Source organism: Primulina eburnea, chromosome 11 (genome assembly GCF_022965805.1).
Source record: "Primulina eburnea isolate SZY01 chromosome 11, ASM2296580v1, whole genome shotgun sequence".
Classification (NCBI taxonomy): Eukaryota; Viridiplantae; Streptophyta; class Magnoliopsida; order Lamiales; family Gesneriaceae; genus Primulina; species Primulina eburnea.
This window is the reverse complement of record NC_133111.1, coordinates 726,157-746,074: the sequence shown is the minus strand read 5'-3', so window position 1 is coordinate 746,074 and position 19,918 is coordinate 726,157. Positions and strand designations below refer to the sequence as shown.

The window sequence follows — 19,918 nt, the reverse complement described above, 5'->3', positions numbered from 1 at the left end:
GAAATACCGAAAATAATTTTATATTATTATTTTTTTTTAAAATTTAAGTTTGGTATACCGAAAAATGTCGGTATACCAAAAATGTTTTCGGAATACCGACAATTTTTGCGGTATACCGACAAAATTTTCGGTGTTGGGACGGTACCGGTATGAACTTTTTCCATACCGAAAATTCGGTATACCGAATGTGCAGTATACCGTACCCACCCGTAGCTACACATTCATTTCAATGACCAGCATTTTTCGCATTTTTTAGCGATGTGATATTTCGTCTAAGGGCTTTCTCAACCCCTCTTTCGAGATTTATCGTTTTCGCTGAGGTTTGTCCACCATCCCAAATCCACGCGGAGTCGCTCTGATAATAAATGTCACGGTCCAGCCAACTTGTGATACTGTTCGCTTTGGCTCGGGCACAAACCACCGGAAAATTGATATGTCATTTAGTCTTAAACTTGATAAACGAAATGCACAATAGTACGTTAAACGCCGAATCAACCAGCATAATGTCCTTTGGAGGTAATAAAAGTGATCTCGAGAGGATCTATCGACGAAGATTTCAATCGAGCCAGAAAAGCTTGGAGAAGGAGAGAAATTCTGGGTATGGGCAGTGCGAGAGGAGAGGAGGAGCCAACAGTTAGATTTGGGCACCAAGACTTACAAGGCATCAGATTACCTCATAATGATGCATTGGTCATTTATGCCAAAATTGCTAATTATGATATCAGAATATTGTTCATAGATTCAGGTAGCTCTGTCAATGTTATATTTCAGGAGGCTCTGGATCAAATGGATTTGAAATACTATAATTTGGAGCCGGTGGAGACAACCATTTCTGGATTTTTTGGTCATACTGTCCATCCCAGAGGACAAATCATGCCACGGCCCAGCCCACTTGTGATATTGTCCGTTTTGGCCCGAGGCCTCACCACTTTAAAACACGTCACAAGGGGTTGCTACACGCTCATTTAAATTCCCAGCATCTCTTTCGTTGTTTAGCGATATGGGATTTCGCCTAAGGGCCTTCTCACCCCCTCTTACAGGACTCAGCATCCTCGCTGAGGTTTGCCGCACTATCTCAAACCCACGCGGAGTCGCTTTGATACCAAGTGTCACGGCTCAACCTACTTGTGGTATTGTTCGCTTTGGTCCGAGGACTCACGGCTTTAAAACACGTCACAAAAGGTTGCTACACGCTCATTTAAATGCCCTGCATCTCTCCCGTTGTTTATCGATGTGGGATTTCGCCTAAGTACCATCTCACCCCCCCCTTTCGGGACTCAGCGTCCTCGCTGAGGTTTTTCCCACTATTCCAAACTTACGCGAAGTCGCTCTGATACCAAATTTCATGGCACAACCCACTTGTGATATTGTTCGCTTTGGCCTGAGGTCTCACGGCCTTAAAACGCGTCACTTCGTGCGGAGCCACTCAAATTGGCTCTAATAGAAATGTCACGGCCCAGCCCACTTGTGATATTGTCCGCTTTGGCCCGATGCCTCACGATTTTAAAACGCGTTACAAGGGGTTGCTACACACTCATTTAAATGCCCAGCATCTTTCGCATTGTTTAGCGATGTGAGATTTCGCCTAAGGGCATTCTCAGCCCCCCTTTCGAGACTGAGCGTTCTCGCTGAGGTTTGTCCCACCATCCCAAATCCACGCGGAGTCGCTCTGATAACAAATGCCACGGTCCAGCCAACTTGTGATATTGTTCGTTTTGGCTTGGGCACAATATGTGACACCGGAAAAATGGTATGTCATTTAGTCTTAAACTTGATAAACGAAATACACAATAGTACGTTAAACGCCGAATCAACCAGTATAATGTCCTTTTCTACCATTAGAAATATCTCCATTCAACAAAGAGACATCAATAGTGCCATAACACCCTACAGTGAACGAAACCCTTTTAGCTCCTCCAAAGCATAAATACCCTCAACAAGTAGAATGAAACTAATACTGTCACATTAAATTCAAAAAACACGACACACACACATACACACACACACACATATATATATATATATATATATATATATATATTAATATAATTCAAAAAACACCACATCAACAAGTAGAATTAAACTAATATCGTCACATTAAATTCAAAAAACACAGCAGACATATATATATATATATATATATATATATATTAATATAATTCAAAAAACACCACATCAACAAGTAGAATTAAACTAATATCGTCACATTAAATTCAAAAAACACAGCAGACATATATATATATATATATATATATATATATATATATATATATATATATATATACATACTGCTATGATCAAAGGAAGATAATACACTACTTTTTTTTATCAAGTTTATACTGGAAATATTCTGCTGGTTTTTCAACCGAACTACGTAAAATTCTTGAACGCATTCTTTTCTGAATTTCTTTCTGCAATTTGTGGGTGTGTGTTCTTTACTTAGAAAACAATTACTCTCAATAATCTGAAAGTCGAGTCAAGCACGAGTCATCATAAACTAAAAAACACAACATATAGCAACCGCATGTCGCAACAAGAACGTAACTACAGTCTCAAGAATAGAATGAAACTAATTTCCTTAATTTTTGTTGAACAATTGCATGAAATCGATGAAAGCCGCTTTGATGATATCAGACTGTCTTCTCGCACCATCCCGCTCCATCCTAGCAATTTGTGGTTGCTACATGTAGGAGTGGGAAAAAATACCGAAATACCAAAAAACCGTACCGAAAAAAATACCGAACTTACTGAAAATTTCGGTACCGTACCGAAATTTTCGGTATCGGTACGGAATATTTTTTTTCGGTATTTCGGTATATACCGAAATACGGAAATACTTTTTTATTATTATTATTTTTTTTAAATTTAAGTTCGGTATACCGAAAAAATGTCGGTATACCGAAAATGTTTTCGGAATACCGACAATTTTTGCGGTATACCGACAAAATTTTCGGTGTTAGGACGGTACCGGTATGAACTTTTTCCATACCGGAAATTCGGTATACCGAATGTGTGCGGTATACCGAATTTTCGGTATCGGTATGGAAGAATTCCATACCGATATTTTCGGTACGGTATACGGTACCGTAGTTTGGTACGGTATACCGTACCCACCCCTAGCTACACATTCATTTTAATGACCAGCATCTTTCGCATTTTTTAGCGATGTGATATTTCGTCTAAGGGCCTTCTCAGCCCCCTTTCGAGACTTAGCGTTCTCGCTGAGGTTTGTCCCACCATCCCAAATCCACGCGGAGTAACTCTGATAATAAATGTCACGGTCCAGCCAACTTGTGATATTGTTCGTTTTGGCTCAGGCACAATATGTGACCACCGGAAAATTGATATGTCATTTAGTCTTAAACTTGATAAACGAAATGCACAATAATACGTTAAACGCCGAATCAACCAGCATAATGTCCATTTCTACCATTAGAAATATCTCCATGCAACAAAGGGACATCAATAGTGCCATAACACCCCACAGTGAACGAAACTCTTTTAGCTCCTCCAAAGCATAAATACCCTCAACACCTAGCCCAACGGCTAGGCTGGTCTCTATTACCAAGCAAAATACTCTCCAAACTATTAAATCTCTCATCTGAAGCTTAAACTCGAGAAAATGACAAAACTTGATATACCCGAACAGTATCGGGCATATACAAAATAAAACAGCACAAAGAAAAACAAAATTATCCTTCAAATATGCCAGTAGCATGACTGATAGTATGCTGAAAATGACTGATGTTATTCCACAAATCATTTGTAGTTTAGGAAAGAGCATCCTACATTAAATTCACAGAAATATAACATCACAAACATATATTCATAGTGCAACAAGTAGAATGAAACTAATACCGTCACATTAAATTCAAAAAAACGGCAGATATAAATATAAATATAAATATATATATATATATATATATATATATATATATATATATATATATATATATATAGTTTTGATATGCTGCACACCTACCATGCACACCTATGTGAGCACCGATGAGGTGTCACTCACCAATTGGATGTGATTAAATATAGAAAAATTTCGCATCCAATAGGTGAGTGACACCTCATATGTGCTCAAATAGGTGTGCAGCATATCAAAGCTATATATATAATTCAAAGAACATCACATCAACAAGTAGAATGAAACTAATACCGTCACATTAAATTCAAAAAACACAGCAGACATATAAATATATATATGTGTATATATATTCATACTGCCATTATCAAAGGAAGATAATACATAACTTTTTTTTTAATCAAGTTTATACTGGAAATATTCTGCTTGTTTTTCAACCGAACCACGAAAGATATTTGAACGCATTCTTTTCTGAATTTCTTTCTGCAATTTGTGGGTGTTTGTTCTTTACTTATAAAAAAATTACTCTCAACAATCTGAAAGCCAAGTCAAGCACTAGTCATCATAAACTCAAAAACACAACATATAGCAACCGCATATCGCAACAAGAACATAACTACAGTCTCAAGGATAGAATGAAACTAATTTCCTTACTTTTTGTTGAACAACTGCATGAAATCGATGAAAGCCGCTTTGATGATATCAGACCGTCTTCTCCCCCCATCCCGCTCCATCCTACCTCTCCGATTTTTCTTCCCGAAAATGCTTCTCAGTAAAAATTGCTCCTCTTTCTTTCTAAACTGTAAAAATTGTTTATCGCAATCAATGGGATGGGGTTAAAATTAATTTAATAGTAAAAATTGCTCCGTTTTTTTTCTTTTTGAAGATTCTATTTTTCGGTAATGTATAAAAATTATTTTTAAAAAAACCTTATAAAATATTTATTTTTAAAAATATATATTAATATCTTATTTAAATAATCCGGTTACTTGATTTTATTTCTAAGGTATCGACGTAAATTTTTATTTGATTTAAATGCGGTTATAAATTATTAAGTATTCTAGATTTGAGTTTTTTCTAGATTTAAGTTCCTTCAACTTTGGCGTATACTACTTTCTCTGGCGATCTCTTTCGTACTCTTTATTTACTTGTAAGTTTTTCTCCGTTTCTTTACCAGTAGGTCTACTTCCACTTCTTCAACTTCTGGAGCGAACGTCGTGGTTCATCAGGGTATAAATCAGCGGCGCTGTGCTCCGATCTTCCCCTATCTCTAAAAAACTTGTCTCCCTAACCCTAAAAAAATCCAGAAAACCAAAAACTGACTCCCAAGTTGTCGGGACATCCCAAGCTCTGAAAAGGACAAGAGGAAAGCTCACGACCAAAGCCCTTCCCGATCCTCTGAACTCCAGGGTGCCCCATGGTCTTCTACCATGGCAAGTATTTTTGCCCTCGGGAGCTGATGAGGATATCCGAGTCCTCGGGTCTATCTCGTCTTCCATAATCATTATTATTCATGGCCATTCAGATCGGCCCGATCAGCCCCCGGAGGGCTAATACACTTTCTTTGAGACCAAGTTCGGAGTGGTCTTTGTTTCCCAATCTCTTCTTTCTATATCTTAGCAACCAAATTCTTCGGGTTATCATAAACCAATTCACCCCAACTCTTTTCAAATAATGGCCTCGAATTTTATCCTTTTCGAAATGCACAACCTTGTGATCTCTCCTTCATTATTTCTTCGTGTGTAGATTTGGTGATAACACCTTCTCTCTGTCAGCCTGTTGCGTAGTCGCTTTCTTGATGATATCTCTTCTTCTATGAAGAGAATGAAAAGGGCGTTACTTCTTCATCAATCTCCCTTATCCTCTCCAATGCTCAATAGGTTTCCTTCCCAACCTTCCCACCCAGCTTGTCGAGCCTTATACCCGGAGTCAGGAGCTCGTGGAGGGGAAAAAGTTTTCTTCTTCTTTCCTGGTTACTGAGGAGAATCTCATAGCCTATGGGTTGGGATCCCGGGATGAAGACCCTGTAGAGAGGGTGATCGATGCTTTTAATGGCTCGGGCGCTCAACCTGGTTCTCTTTTTTTTATTTCATTGGTTTTTCCTGTCGTCATTAATTCTTATAAATATGTTAATTGTGCAGACCATTCCAAGATGCAAGATGCAAGATGCTTTTGCCAGGAGGTGAGCAGCCAAAAAAACGACCGAAGAGAAGAGACAAGCTGCTCATAAGACTACCTTAGAGAAAAAAACTGCCGCTTGGAAAGCTATCATAGAAGGTTGAATCGTGGAGGCTTGGGCTCTCTCTTAAAACTCGGGTCAAATGTGGTGTGGAAGAGGGAAACCAGACTCTCGGAGAGGAGCCAGGCATTCAAGCTCCCCTGCCTCTTCCATAGACCACGTCCTTCTCGGAAACGAAGGCGACTGTCACCCTCGAGGAATTGCTTATTAGTGACAATGATGAAGGGGTGCCCAGATCTGATCGAGCTTCCGGGTCTCTCCCTCCTTTGTTTCTCACAAATCCCCTTGGAGCGGCCCTTCCCTAGTACCCCCGAGATCTGGGGCAATCTTTTCTTGGACGGGGTGGTTTCTGCTCTTACTTGCCGAGGAAGCTCACCTGCGGGGTTTGCGTCCTACCCACAAATTTTTCGGGGGTTCTAATCGAGTTCTCTCAGTAAACCTCTTTTTTAAAAAAGATTTCTCAATCTGACCTTTGTTTTATATGGTATCCAGATGTTGGTGTCTTCCTTTGAAGAGGTAGCAACCGTAGACAAGAGGGAAGCTGGCTGAGCCCAGGTTGGCCAACTCCACTAGCAATTACAAGGCGAATTGGAACAAGCCCGACTCGTTCATGAGGAGATAGTGGCCGGTCTAAGGACAGCGTTAGAGGTAGCCTACCAACAATTGGGAGTGGCCCAAGCAGATCTCGAGAAAGTCAAGGCAGATGCTGATGCCACCTAGGGGTGGGCATAAAACCCGAAAAACCGAAAAAACCGACCGAACCGAATAATTCGGTTTAAATGGTTCGGTTTTATCGATTTTTTCGGTCGGTTATGGTTTCAAAATTTATGAAATTCGGTTTTTCGGTTCGGTTTTCGGTTTTCATCCCCGAAAAAACCGAAAAACCGAACCGGCCATATTATTGTTAAGTATAAAGTTTTTATGTATAATGGGTCATATTATTGTTTAGTATAAGACTTTTTATGTATAATGAGCCTATTAAGATTTAAGAACTTAGTATCATTAACTCTCAATTTTCAATCCGAATGTTTTTTCTTCTTTCTCACCACTCACCAGTCGATGTTTTCTTTTTTTTTCTGTATATATTTCTTTAATTTTTTATATAAAAAATTAAGTCCCACAAATTAAATGTTTGAAAAATACTATGATTTAGATTTTAAAAACATAAAGTGACGTATAATTTTATTTCGTAACAAATTTTAGCTAACCGAATATAACCGGCCGTATAAACCGAACCGAACTACAAAAAAACCGAACCGAACCATAATAAAATGGTTCGGTTTTGGACTAGAGATATTCAAAACCGAAAACCGAAAAACCGAACCATTGTAGAGTAAAACCGGACCGAACCGGCCGTTGCCCACCCCTAATGCCACCTGTGCCCGGGAAGCTTTACTCGAGGAATAGATCTCCATCTTGGAGTAAAATATCATTCCTTGGCGAGTGAACTGGAAGGTCAGCAAACCCGGGCCATGGATGCTAAATCCTCTCTGAGCAATCCCAGGAAGAATGGCGAACTTCCTTCTTCCAGTCTCCTGAATTCAAGGTGGTAGTTGAGGACAAGGCATACTCTTTCTTCAAGACGAGCTTTAATAAATGTCGGGATCAATTCGAAGAAGCCGAACTCATTCCAAAGGACAAAGAAGGCTTCTCAGATTTTGATTGGGCCATCGATTCCTAGCCCAAAGGCGATGCAAATGATGGAGAGAAGAATGCTCCAGCAATAGAGACGGGAGATGAAGATGCCCAAAATATCGAGTCTAAAGACCCTGAGATTGTGGAATAGGATTGCATTCTCTTCTGTTTTCTTGGCCCTAGGCTTTTGTAATTTTCTTTTTAATGTAAATGAAGTTGTTTCTTCTTTTAATTTTGTCCTATTTTATTGATCAAAATATTTCTTCGTAATAACTCGAATATGAACTTTTGAAAACTGGTTCATCTCGAAATGACAAGTGATGCATAATCCTTTCAAAATTTTGCTGAGTATGAGAAATAACCGGGATTTGAATGAATGATCGGGGCTTCATGCCACCTAGGTTTAGATAAAATACTGGGGCCTCATGCCTCCCGAGTTTAATAGATTACCAGGGCCTCATGCCTCCCGGGTTTAATAGATTACCGGGGTCTCATGCCTCCCGGGTTTAGATAAAATACCGAGGCTTTATGCCTCCCAGGTTTAATAGATTACCGGGGCCTCATGCCTCACACCTTTAGATAAAATACCAAGGTCCCATGCCTCTCGGGTTTAATGGATCACTTTACAAAATCTTGATGAGATAGAGATAAATTTCATTAATATTTCAACGGAAACAATTGAAGCAGAATATTTTTCAGATGAAAAGCATTCCAAGGTCTTTTCAAATAACGACCTTGGTCATCTTCTAAGTACAAGGCTCCTGAGCTAAGTCTTCACTTCACTTTCTAAGGTCCTTCCAATATGGCTTCCAACTTTCCCACATCCCCGGATGGTTTGGCCTTCTTTAAGATTAGATCACCTACTTGAAATTCTCGGGGTTGAACTCACTGGTTATAAGCTCTTATGACTCGTCCTCAGTATCTTTCCATCCGAATAGCTGCTAATTAGTGACGGTTTTTCAAAAACCGTCGCGATATGACAGCTACGACAACAATTTTAAACTGTTGTCGTTGAACGTACTTTCGACAATACTGTCAATTACAACAGTTTTATATTACCTATGACAACGGATCTGTTGTCGTTTAGCTTTTTTGTTGTAGTGTGTGAAACTCCCACAGTTTGCTTGATTGTAATAAAGGGATGCCACCTGAAGGGATAAGATCAAATCAACTGCATCATAAAGTTTATTTGATTCCATTGCTCGTCCAACAATCTCGGATGGAAGCTGTGACAATAAAATGGTTGCCTGCTTGTAAACAAGAAACAAATAAATCATCAAACTCTACTTTAGTTTATTAAAAATTCAACTTACATCAATGAAAGCACCTTTAATCTTTCTATTGTACAATCTATTGCTTGCCATCCACTATCTTCGGTAGAAAAGGCCCACCCTCCTTTACGACTACGACGATACCAAGCTCTAAAATTTCCCGAACCGTTTTCTCTAATCTTCACAATCCAAATAAAGAAATGGACAGTACTAAACATGGTGCTGTGTCCTTCTATGTGCAGGCCCCACCCTCTATCAACATTCTGGAGTTATAAATTGGCAACAAATGATGCAGATTTCTTGATATATATTAAACTAGAACCAAGTATTATTACTTGATGATTATAGATATAGCGGAGTTCCTTTGGCAAGATTGTGTTTAACGCTTCCACAATGAACATGACTATAACATGTGATGAGGGATTAAGTCCTTTTCAAAGACTTCTTTATTTGATCCACCTTCAATGAAGTTGAAAGATCATTCTTACCATGCAAGGAAGAAGAAACAAAGGACGCCGTAATCACTAGGCCTGTGCCCATTTTCGGCTTGAAGTGTGGAGTAAAATCTTAAAACCTTCTTCAACGTGTTCACAATTGCTTCCTCAGTTATCTATACTTCTACTTTCACTTGGGGTAACTCTATCTTGCATGGATTATTCTTAGCAAAATTCAATCAAAATGATTAATACCCGATCGAGACATTTTCAATTTTACATGGAACCAATTCTGTCATTACAAGCCAAATAATGAAGTATAACTTGCACCTGAATTCACATGAGAAGATCGGAACTGTGTTTGGTCTTGTAGCGGTTTTCATAGAACTCCTTACGAGCATTTTCAACAAGAGCTCGTTCTTCATCAGTTCCATTATTTGGATCGTATTCCCACAACTGTTTGCCGGTGTGATTATTTGTGATCGTTAGACTATCCCCTTGAGAAAGTTTAAGTTTCCACATATTCTTTTCAACTCTTTAAGAATCAAATTCGATCATATAGTTATGTAGTGATTTTGTTAGTTTATGTTATTATTGGTTTAATTCATTTACACTTTATATTTAAAGATTTTATAAAAAAAATTGAAGTAAAAATGTTTAGGCATCACATTATATATTTCTAAAAAAAGAAAAAACAAAATAAAACGCGTAAAACCAACACTACCGATAAAAACCCTAACGAAAATCACGGCCTTATTAATTCTCAGTCAAAGTAAACGTTGTGCTGTAATTATTTATTGTCGGAGAAGAATGTCTGATTATATGCACACGCACTTGTTAATTTTTGTATGGTGTACATCGTTTTTGTTTCTGTATCTCACATGAAAAGAAACCTGGAATGCATGCATCCATCATATACTCGTCACCTTGGCACGTGGAATTAAATCAAGAATATGAGATTAGTTAATATCGGAGGAAGATGACGAGAGGCTCTAGCTGCGTTATTATGTTGATGATGCAAATGCATGTTATAATGTGGGTTGACATGATAGTATTGGCAGAGGGAGGTAGAATAGGGATAAATTGGGGCAGGGTAAGTTACCAGAAAATGATGCCATCCATGGTGGTGGATTTGTTGTTGCAGAATGAGATCAAAGAAGTCAGGATTTTCAATCCCGCCGGAAACGTGCTCGAAGCCTTCACGGGAACCCGTGGCCAGCTCGCTGTCTCCATCTCAATCCCCAATGATCATTTCTATAAAGTTAATACCACCGAGAATGCGTTGCAGTGGGTCGACAACTGGATCACCACCTTCAAACAAAGAATCAACATGAGGTGTATATATATTTTTTTATCATGTATTAATTAATTGCTTGAAACCTTTGATGTACAGTCTCTTTTTAATTTAATTTGCAGGTATGTGATTGTGGGTACCGACCCCTTTTCGATCTCTTTCGTAAACAAAACACGTGAAAATAATGCGGGGATACTGAAGATGGTGCAAGACGCAGTCAACGCGCGAGGCTATGGAATGGAAATCAAGGTATCAACCCCTCAGTATACCGATATGATAAATACACATTTGAATACGACTCTGAAGCCATCAGAGGCCGAGTTTCTTCCCCAGTATACGGACATGATGACCGATTACCTTCGCCTCCTGCAAAAGAACAAGGCTCCCGTAATGTTGAACTTGTCACCATTGCAGTACGTCCAAGAAAACAATTTGGACATCAACTTTGCATTCATGGACAAAAAGTCAAGCTACATTGTTAGGGATAATAATGGTCTGGTCTATGACAATGCCTTCGAATTCTTGTATGATTCGTTCCTGTGGGCAATGAAGAAATCTGGGTTTGACGACATGAAACTCGTTGTGACCCAGATAGGTTGGCCAACAGACGCGCTCCAGGTGGGTACGGTAACCAACGCTGAACGTTTCTACGCATCCTTCTTGCCTTATATATCCAGCAACAGAGGGACGCCGTTAAAGCCCGGACTGAATATCGATGTGTTTTTACATAGTCTATCTGATGAGAACAAGGTGACCCTCGACTGGGGACCCTTCCAGCGGCACTGGGGGATCTACCAGTTTAACGGGGAGCCCAAATTCAGGATTGATTTTACAGGACAGGGACGCGAAATATGGCCCAGCATCGCTAGGGGATTCACGTACATGCCTACAAGATGGTGCGTTTTCAACGGGGACATGAGGGACAACAAGACGGTGAGTGGTGAGGTAGACAAGTGCTGCAACTTGGCTGACTGTTCTAGCTTGGAAGAAGGAGGTTCTTGCAGCCACCTTGATTACAAACAGAAGGTCTCGTATGCATTCAACAGGTATTTTCAGACAAGGGTGACGAATCAAACCGATATCTGCTACATGAAAGGATTTGGCCATGTGGTTTACAAAGATCCTTCAGATGGTCGCTGCAGTTTTCCGATCGAGATCATTGCCGCGGAGAGAAAACAAAGGCTGGATGAGTTTTTAGGAGAAAGGTCCACTTCAGATGATCCAGAAGAGTATTATCCAGCAGCAGCGTCTGTCCCACGGGGGGATATGGTTTTGCAATTCACCATTCTTATCTTTTTGCCATTATTGATTATATATTGGTAACCTAACTTGTCCCTAAACTAAACTAAAATGCACTTGCTTTGTGCTGTTATTTTTTTATTTTTTGAAATAAAACCGATTTCATTAAATTAAGTGTTTCAAAAATTATCTTTAAAAAAAAAGTGTTTCAAAAATTGGTAGGCGGGTGGCTATCTATCGCCTAGTGTTTAGACGGGGCTTAAACGACGTTTAGACGGTTTTTTGAAATTGAAATCTTTTAGATATTATAAATATTATGTTTTTTTTATTCTTATAAACTTTGAAATTGATGGTGATATACTAATTTGGTGTTAATTAATCCTTTCTAATTTTTTTCCTCGATATTTTGTTAAATGTCTCCCCTCTTCATGAATTCATTATCTCTAAAGTATCATCAAATGATTCAAAACAAAATTATTGAGCCATAAAATTAAAAAACCTAACACACAACTCACCACTGGAAGACTCTGGAGGACTTGACTGACGGGAGTGAGGGCGGCGGACAACAAGAAACCCTTCGTTTTTTCTAGTTGTTCCTTGTTTCTCGTTGCAGGTTTTTTTTTTCCTTCTGCTGTATTTAGTGTTTACTTTTCAAACTTAAATTGGAGTGAAGATTTTAATTTTATTATTTTGATTTCTGAAAATATATAAAACCGCCTAGGCGACCGATTAATTTGGAAGGGCAGCAGGCGACCGTCTACCACCTAGACGGGGATTTTTAAAACACTGAAATTAAGCCAAATCAGCTATTACAAAATAACAAGTTATATTTATTTCATATCTATACAGTTTGTTATTAGGGATATTTAGAGGTTTATATCTTCCTATAGTTTCCGTGGTTACTTAATCAAATAATAATTGATTTAAATGGTTTTATCTTTTTATTATTTAATTAGAGGTGTGCTACAAGTATCTATATAGTTCGTTATTATTGATATTTATTTAATTTAACTTTTGTGTATATCGTTGCTTATATTTATTTTATCTTCATGTACGGTTTTCCAACCATCGGAGTTAGTGTTGATCGATTAATAAGTTATAACTAATATTTGGCCTATCGAATTAAATATATTTAAGAAACCTATTTTTCACTGAGTGCTAAAATTCTAGGCATAAAATAATTCCGGTAAACAAGGGGGAGTTTATGTTTATGTTTATGCTTGAAACTATGCATCCATCATATATTCGGTCGGAATATTTCTTTGACCTAAAACAGAGCTCCAGTACATTCCATGTACCATCGTCATATTCATATCTTCCAGAAGATGAAGATGAATATGACGAGAGGCTCTTGTTGTGTTATTATGTTGATGATGCATATGCATATTATAATGTGGGTTGACATGATAGAATTGGCAGAGGGAGGTAGAATAGGGATAAATTGGGGTAGGACAAGTTCCCAGAAAATGATGCCATCCATGGTGGTGGATTTGTTGTTGCAGAATGAGATCAAAGAAGTCAGGATTTTCAATCCGTCCGGAAACGTGCTCGAAGCCTTCACCGGCACCCGCGGCCAGCTCGCTGTCTCCATCTCAATCCCCAATGATCATTTCTACAAAGTTAATACCACCGAGAATGCGTTGCAGTGGGTCGACAACTGGATCACCACCTTCAAACAAAGAATCGACATGAGGTGTGTGTATATGTATAATTGCCATGTATTAATTAATTGCTTGAGACCTTTGACGTACAATCTCTTTTTAATTTTAAATTTGCAGGTATGTGATTGTGGGTAACGAACCATTTTCGGTCTCCTTCGCAGACAAAACACATGAAAATTCTGTGGGGATACAGGAGATGGTGCAAAACGCAATCAACGTACGAAACTATGGAATGGAAATCAAGGTATCAACCCCTCAGTATACCGATATGTTAAATGTACATCTGAATACGACTCTGAAGCCATCAGAGGCCGAGTTTCTTCCCCAATATACGGACATGATGACCGCTTACCTTCGCCTCCTGCAAAAGAACAAGGCTCCCGTAATGTTGAACTTGTCACCATTGCAATATGTCCAAGAAAACAATTTGGACATCAACTTTGCATTCATGGATAAAAAGTCAAGCTACATTGTTAGGGACAATAATGGTCTGGTCTATGATAATGCGTTCGAATTCTTGTATGATTCGTTCCTATGGGCAATGAAGAAATCTGGGTTTGACGACATGAAACTCGTTGTGACCCAGATAGGCTGGCCAACAGACGCGCTCCAGGTGGGTACGGTACCCAACGCCGAACGTTTCTACGGATCCCTCTTGCCTTACATAGCCAGCACCAGAGGAACGCCGTTAAAGCCTGGACTGAATGTCGATGTGTTTTTACATAGTCTGTCCGATGAGAACAAGTTGAGCCTCGACTGGGGACCGTTCCAGCGGCACTGGGGGATCTACCAGTTCAATGGGGAGCCAAAATTCAGGATTGATTTTACTGGAAAAGGCCGCGAAATATGGCCCAGCATCGCTAGGGGATTCACATACATGCCTACAAGATGGTGCATTTTCAACGGGGACATGAGGGACAACAAGACGGTGAGTGGTGAGGTAGACAAGTGCTGCAACTTGGCTGACTGTTCTACTTTGAAAGAAGGAGGTTCTTGCAGCCACCTTGATTACAAACAGAAGGTCTCGTATGCGTTCAACAGGTATTTTCAGACAACAGTGACGAATCAAACCGATATCTGCTACATGAAAGGATTTGGCGAGATAGTTTACAAAGATCCTTCGGATGGTCGCTGCAGTTTTCCGATCGAGATCATTGCCGCGGAGAGAAAACAAAGGCTGGATGAGTTTTTAGGAGAAAGGTCCACTTCAGATGATCCGGAAGAGTATTATCCAGCAGCAGCGTCTGTCCCACGAGGGAATATGGTTTTGCAATTCACCATTCTTATCTTCTTGCCATTATTGATTATATATTGGCAACCTATCTTGTCCCTAAACTAAACTAAAATGCACTTGCTTTGTACTGTGAATAGACCAATCTAAAACATCTGAAACTAAACAAAATTAATTCGAAGAATTTTCATATCTTTTCTAGTTTCTCGTTCTAATCTAAGAATACTAGTATTTAGTGTTTAAAACGGAAAACTATGGCAAAAATCGAAGCGAAAATAAACAAAAATTTATATATGGATTTAAATTTGCTATAGAAATAACTAATATTTATTTTGAAACTCGCCGTCACTATATCTTTTGATGTTCACTGGAACATGTAAACAATATTAAGCAAGCTAGTTTTGTATGACAAGCTTACTTGAGAAAGTGTTTGTACGAGGAATCTAAATTTGATAATTTATCAAACGCTCATTTACTCAATCAACTTGAACGCTCACAGTTCCTTAAAGGCTATATTTGTCCGTTTCCTTCATACATGTGTGCATGTATATTAACATGTCTTTTGTGAGACGATGTATTTTATCTATGAGCTCAATTTTGACATAAAAATTAATAGTTTTTCATGGATGACCAAAATAAGAGATTCGTCTCAAAAAATTGAGTCGTGAGACTGTTTCACAAAAGTTTTTGTATATATATCATATACATGAAATTTTTATTGGCCGTTTAAATTTGTGTTATATTATGATTATGTATTTTATAGTATTTTTATTAAGATGTCCTTCAATAATGAGTAGACGATCAAATTTAATTTAATATTTAGAAAAATAAAGAGATGTTTGTTGTTGTATTAAACATTAAAGACATATTTTGATAAAAACTCGAATCAAAATAATTTTACCAAATTTGCAATGCAACCAAACCAAACCAAACCAAACCATCAATAATTAAAATCTATCAGAGCAAACTTAGGTTTCAGCTAATTTATTTTTTCAAATAAAATGTCTTAATTATTTTTAAACATAAATTTAATTTTCTAAACTATTTAATACATAAATAGACACGTGCTTAGACCGGATCCAAATCATCGGTTGACGTTCGGTTTTTACTTCGCTATTTCTCTGTGTGTTTTTTCGGTAAGGCGTAATTGACAATCATGCCTCCGAGACGAGAACTGTGTAGGAATTTTCAGCGTGGAAGGTAAGCGTTTCGGTTTTTCACATGAACTACTTTTCGTTTTGCTGCGAAGCCAACACAATTCAGCAAGATTGGAGTGTTCTATAATATCTTCGAAAATTTGTCTTTTTTAAAAAATATATATGTAGCAAGATCCTAATTTACGTTTGGAAACAAAGTGGAAGCCTTTTGATTTGTGATTTATATAATTTTTCAGTCCCTTTGCGGCTACCTTCATGTTTATGAACTAATTTTACCTTTGTTCTTCGATGGAGGGAATTGATTGTTTCTTCCGTGCTAGCTAGAAATTAGGTTGGATCATGATTTGTTTCATTTGCGAAACTCGAGGTCTTTTTCCCCCATCAAATAGAGAGAATTTGAAAAATGCCACATTAATCATGTGCTGTGAAGAATTGGCGATTTCTATGATAGTTAACTGCGCTATCTGTTGTTCCTTGCAGTTGTCAATATGGAGACAGCTGTAAGTTTATTCATGCTACCCCACAGCAATCAAAGACCAACCCTTTTGGATTTGGAGTTCAACAGCAGACGTCAAATCCTTTTGGTTTCAGTGTTCAGAGCAATAGTCATACTGGAGGGAGAAATGATTTTGGATCCAAACCAAATCAATTCAAGGTTCTTTCCTTCAGATTGTAGCTTCTTAGTGTTGTCCTTTTAGAATTATGATGGCGTCATATAACTGTTATCGAATAGGGACCTAGCTTATCTATAAATTTTATATTTTAAGGTACCTAAATTGTTGTCCGTTGACATCTGGCATGTATTCACAGTCAGTTCATTGTTTCTTTGGCACCAGCCTTTTGAAAATAAGTGGATCCGAGACTCCTCTGGAAACGCAAGTGGTGCCACTGCGTCACGGCAATCCAACGGTCAGCCTCAGGCAGCAAACCATAAGTGAGTGATTCTCCTATGTATTCACTTTTTCAAAGTTTCATTCTTCAATGTTTCAAGTACATGTAACTAATGCATAATTAGTTGATTATTTGTTTGTTGCATTTGAAGGTGCGACAATCCTGAATCTTGCAAACAGATGATGGTGGAAGATTCTGAAAATGAGATGCCACAATGGAAGCTTACTTGTTATGGTCACAGAAGAAAGTATGTCGTGATTTATTTCATTTTGTGTAATATATCTAAGCTAGGGTCACATGAATCATGATAAAATAGCTTTTGAAAACTGTTTGCAATTAAATAATTGCGATAATTATTTCTGCAGTGGACCTTGTGACATTGTGGGTGACATCAGCTACGAAGAGTTGCGTGGATTAGCATATGATGATGCTAAGCGAGGAATGAGCTTGCACTCTATTGTAAGACAATGTCCACTTGTTGAGTTGTCATATTGTCACTGAAGGATAATTTTTCTCAAGGCTAACATAGTCCCAGAGTTCTAAAAGTGACCAAAACAAAATCAGAAAATCTGACAATAGCTAAGCAAAGTGAAATATGTCCATATTAAAAATAATTCAACTTCTATATTTGATGTATTTATACGAAAGCAAAAAAAATTGCAATGCTATCTCTTCTTTCCATCAAATATACTGGTCTGGTTTGGATTTCAAGTGATTGAGAATAAGATTTTGAACTTGTCTGACTTCGAGGAATGTTGATAGAAGAGAAGAGCTGAGCTGGAGAATAAAAAAGTGGCTGCACCTCAGAATATTTCTCGATGAAGCTTTTAAAATGTTTACAAAGTTACATTTTACTAGTATTGTAGAAAAATCCAAAACCAGCTTGTCATTGTTCTTGAATTAGCTCTATTTATATGTGGTGAGAGTGATGTTTCTTAGCTTCGTTACTAACTATTTGCTACTCTTATCATGAGACAGATTGACAGAGAGAAGAGTTTAGTGAACTCCAAGTTAGTTGAATTTCAAAACCTAGTACATAAACCTTACATGGTATCATCTGATGCTACACCAAGCGCGCAAAGAACTTTTGCTGGAACTAGTTCAAATGCTTCTAATGACAACATGAGCGTTTCTCGTTCGGTGTCAAGTTTTAGTCAATTGAAGGCATCGCTGAATACACGGTCCGAAATGAGGCCTCCTATCAGTTTGTTATTATCCTTTACACTTTGCTACTGTCAATCGATTGTAGGTCCTTTGACTTACATCCAAATTCTTTGTTGTCATGCTACGTCTAGGTCTGCTGGTGCGCCTAATTATGCCTTTGGCCAAGTAAGTCCCCTGCGGAACATCAGTCAGCCATTTAGCATGTTTCAGGCTAGCAACATGCCTTTGGACAATTCAGGTACCAATTTGGAGCAGTTTTATCCTGGTAAAGTAGTGCCCTGGCTGAGGCCATTTTGTTTCTTTGGTGTTAGGAACCTTTGTCAACCAATTTCCTCGTCAAGCTGTGCAAAGTTCCTTCGGTTCAGCTCCCGCCAGCGACAGTGTAATGAATGCTAACTGGAATCCATTTTCAACTTCATCAAAATCATCACAGATAGCAAATGTGGGTGATAGCAATATGAAATCTGTCTCCGGACAGTCCAGCATAAGCTTCCAGTAAGTTATGCCACCAGTATTAACTTTATGCTTGCAAACAAGAGAAATCTTATACATTCACCTCTTGGTTTTTAAGGGTGATATTCTTTGCAACTGAAAACCCTCGACTCTTGTGCAGTGATAACCTTCTCAAGGAAAATACTGATGTTGATCATAGCATATGGAATAAGACCGACTGGAAATGGAATGCTGGAGAGGTGAATAGTCAAATTATGTATTGTACATTGGTTAAATTTAGATGTTCTCGCTCTGGCGAGATTCATCAGGGATTTAAAATTAGACATCAACAAGAAAGATTTGAAATAGGGCACACATTTTGGTGCACAAGGCAACATCACATGCATGGAGAGAGAGAGGGGATGACAACCATTTCAGATATCATGTTTGCACAATTTATTGCTATTCTTGTGCCATATATCTGGATAGATAACACTTTGCAAGGAATCTTTTCTAAGTTTATGTTGAGGTACTTATCAATCATTTATACTTTAATAGGAGATGAATGACAAGTGGGATAAATAAATATACAGTCCTTTGCTGGAAGTTTTGTAAATAAATTACTGTGGATATAATATGGCTATGATCTCCATGCAAGCATTTTGTGAGCGCATGATTTTCATCCAAAAAATTTGGTTGAAATCAAGCATAGTACGTGGTAATTCCAATGCATCTTGACCCATAAACACCGTGTTCACTTCGGACCTAATATATAGCTGCATTTTATCTTTCAGATTCCAGAAGACGAGCCTCCTAGCAGTTGTATCTACTAGAAGTGGCTAATCGGACGAAATCTATGGAATCGTCCTACTGATGCCTGCACCGCAGTTTCATGAACATTGGTCTTTATTGGATTCCCAATTTCTATGATTCGAATTCATGGTATTCAAACCGTGAATTCGAATCATATGCAATATCCAGATCGAATCCGAAACTTGGAGAAATGTTGTCTAAAACCACCACAAGCTAGCTCTTGGTTGCATCATTTCATCAATTACATGGAGGAGCACATGTACTGAATCTTATATACATCCAATTAGAGTGTATACTGACTAAGCTTTTTCTCTATACACATTTGGAAATTTATAATTCTTTAGTTTTTTAGATTGAAAAATTTATAATTCTTGCGCCACAATGAAAATTGCCTTATATAATCAGAAGGTAGAACTTGGATGGGGTAGAATAGAAAGTTGATATAGAAATTCGTGGAATGACACTCCTGTACATGTAGACTGTGAAGCCCATCTCCAATTAGACATCAGTCTTCATGTGAAGGAATCTTTAGTGTCAATCTTCATGTCAATTTTTTTAGTTTAACTCATTGACATTAAAATATTAA

At 38.2% G+C, this 19,918-nt stretch overlaps 3 protein-coding genes across 4 annotated transcripts; all 3 read left to right on the top strand.

Annotated features, from left to right (window-relative positions):
* Positions 1 to 10,390: 10,390 nt before the first annotated feature.
* Positions 10,391 to 12,088, top strand: LOC140805702 (glucan endo-1,3-beta-glucosidase 8-like). The gene is made up of 2 exons (XM_073161981.1): positions 10,391 to 10,785; positions 10,867 to 12,088. The coding sequence occupies exons 1-2, from the start codon at positions 10,430 to 10,432 to the stop codon at positions 12,065 to 12,067; spliced, it is 1,557 nt and encodes a 518-aa protein (XP_073018082.1). The 5' UTR covers positions 10,391 to 10,429; the 3' UTR covers positions 12,068 to 12,088.
* Positions 12,089 to 13,076: 988 nt separating this feature from the next.
* LOC140804947 (glucan endo-1,3-beta-glucosidase 8-like) lies at positions 13,077 to 15,025 on the top strand. The gene is made up of 2 exons (XM_073161112.1): positions 13,077 to 13,676; positions 13,762 to 15,025. Exons 1-2 carry the CDS (start codon positions 13,276 to 13,278, stop codon positions 14,981 to 14,983), a joined length of 1,623 nt encoding a protein of 540 aa, XP_073017213.1. The 5' UTR covers positions 13,077 to 13,275; the 3' UTR covers positions 14,984 to 15,025.
* A 929-nt stretch (positions 15,026 to 15,954) lies between these two features.
* Positions 15,955 to 19,835, top strand: LOC140805204 (zinc finger CCCH domain-containing protein 46). Of its 2 annotated transcripts, none has more exons than XM_073161433.1 (10): positions 15,955 to 16,075; positions 16,513 to 16,687; positions 16,869 to 16,966; positions 17,075 to 17,170; positions 17,289 to 17,382; positions 17,902 to 18,104; positions 18,219 to 18,325; positions 18,399 to 18,582; positions 18,701 to 18,779; positions 19,314 to 19,835. In XM_073161433.1, the coding sequence occupies exons 1-10, from the start codon at positions 16,032 to 16,034 to the stop codon at positions 19,350 to 19,352; spliced, it is 1,119 nt and encodes a 372-aa protein (XP_073017534.1). In that variant the 5' UTR covers positions 15,955 to 16,031; the 3' UTR covers positions 19,353 to 19,835. The 2 variants fall into 2 exon arrangements, with proteins under 2 accessions (XP_073017534.1, XP_073017533.1); XM_073161432.1 differs by lacking the exon at positions 19,314 to 19,835 and adding an exon at positions 18,889 to 19,283.
* Positions 19,836 to 19,918: the final 83 nt, after the last annotated feature.

Excerpts from the sequence above, each read along its gene's own strand:
- LOC140805204 (XM_073161432.1), top strand. The coding sequence starts at position 16,032 with ATGCCTCCGAGACGAGAACTGTGTAGGAATTTTCAGCGTGGAAG. Across the intron at positions 16,967-17,074 it reads CCTCAGGCAGCAAACCATAA|GTGCGACAATCCTGAATCTT; the intron begins GTGAGTGATTCT and ends TTGCATTTGAAG. Across the intron at positions 18,105-18,218 it reads AAGGCATCGCTGAATACACG|GTCTGCTGGTGCGCCTAATT; the intron begins GTCCGAAATGAG and ends TGCTACGTCTAG.
- LOC140804947 (XM_073161112.1), top strand. The coding sequence starts at position 13,276 with ATGTACCATCGTCATATTCATATCTTCCAGAAGATGAAGATGAATATG. Across the intron at positions 13,677-13,761 it reads AAACAAAGAATCGACATGAG|GTATGTGATTGTGGGTAACG; the intron begins GTGTGTGTATAT and ends TTAAATTTGCAG.
- LOC140805702 (XM_073161981.1), top strand. The coding sequence starts at position 10,430 with ATGACGAGAGGCTCTAGCTGCGTTATTATGTTGATGATGCAAATGCAT. Across the intron at positions 10,786-10,866 it reads AAACAAAGAATCAACATGAG|GTATGTGATTGTGGGTACCG; the intron begins GTGTATATATAT and ends TTTAATTTGCAG.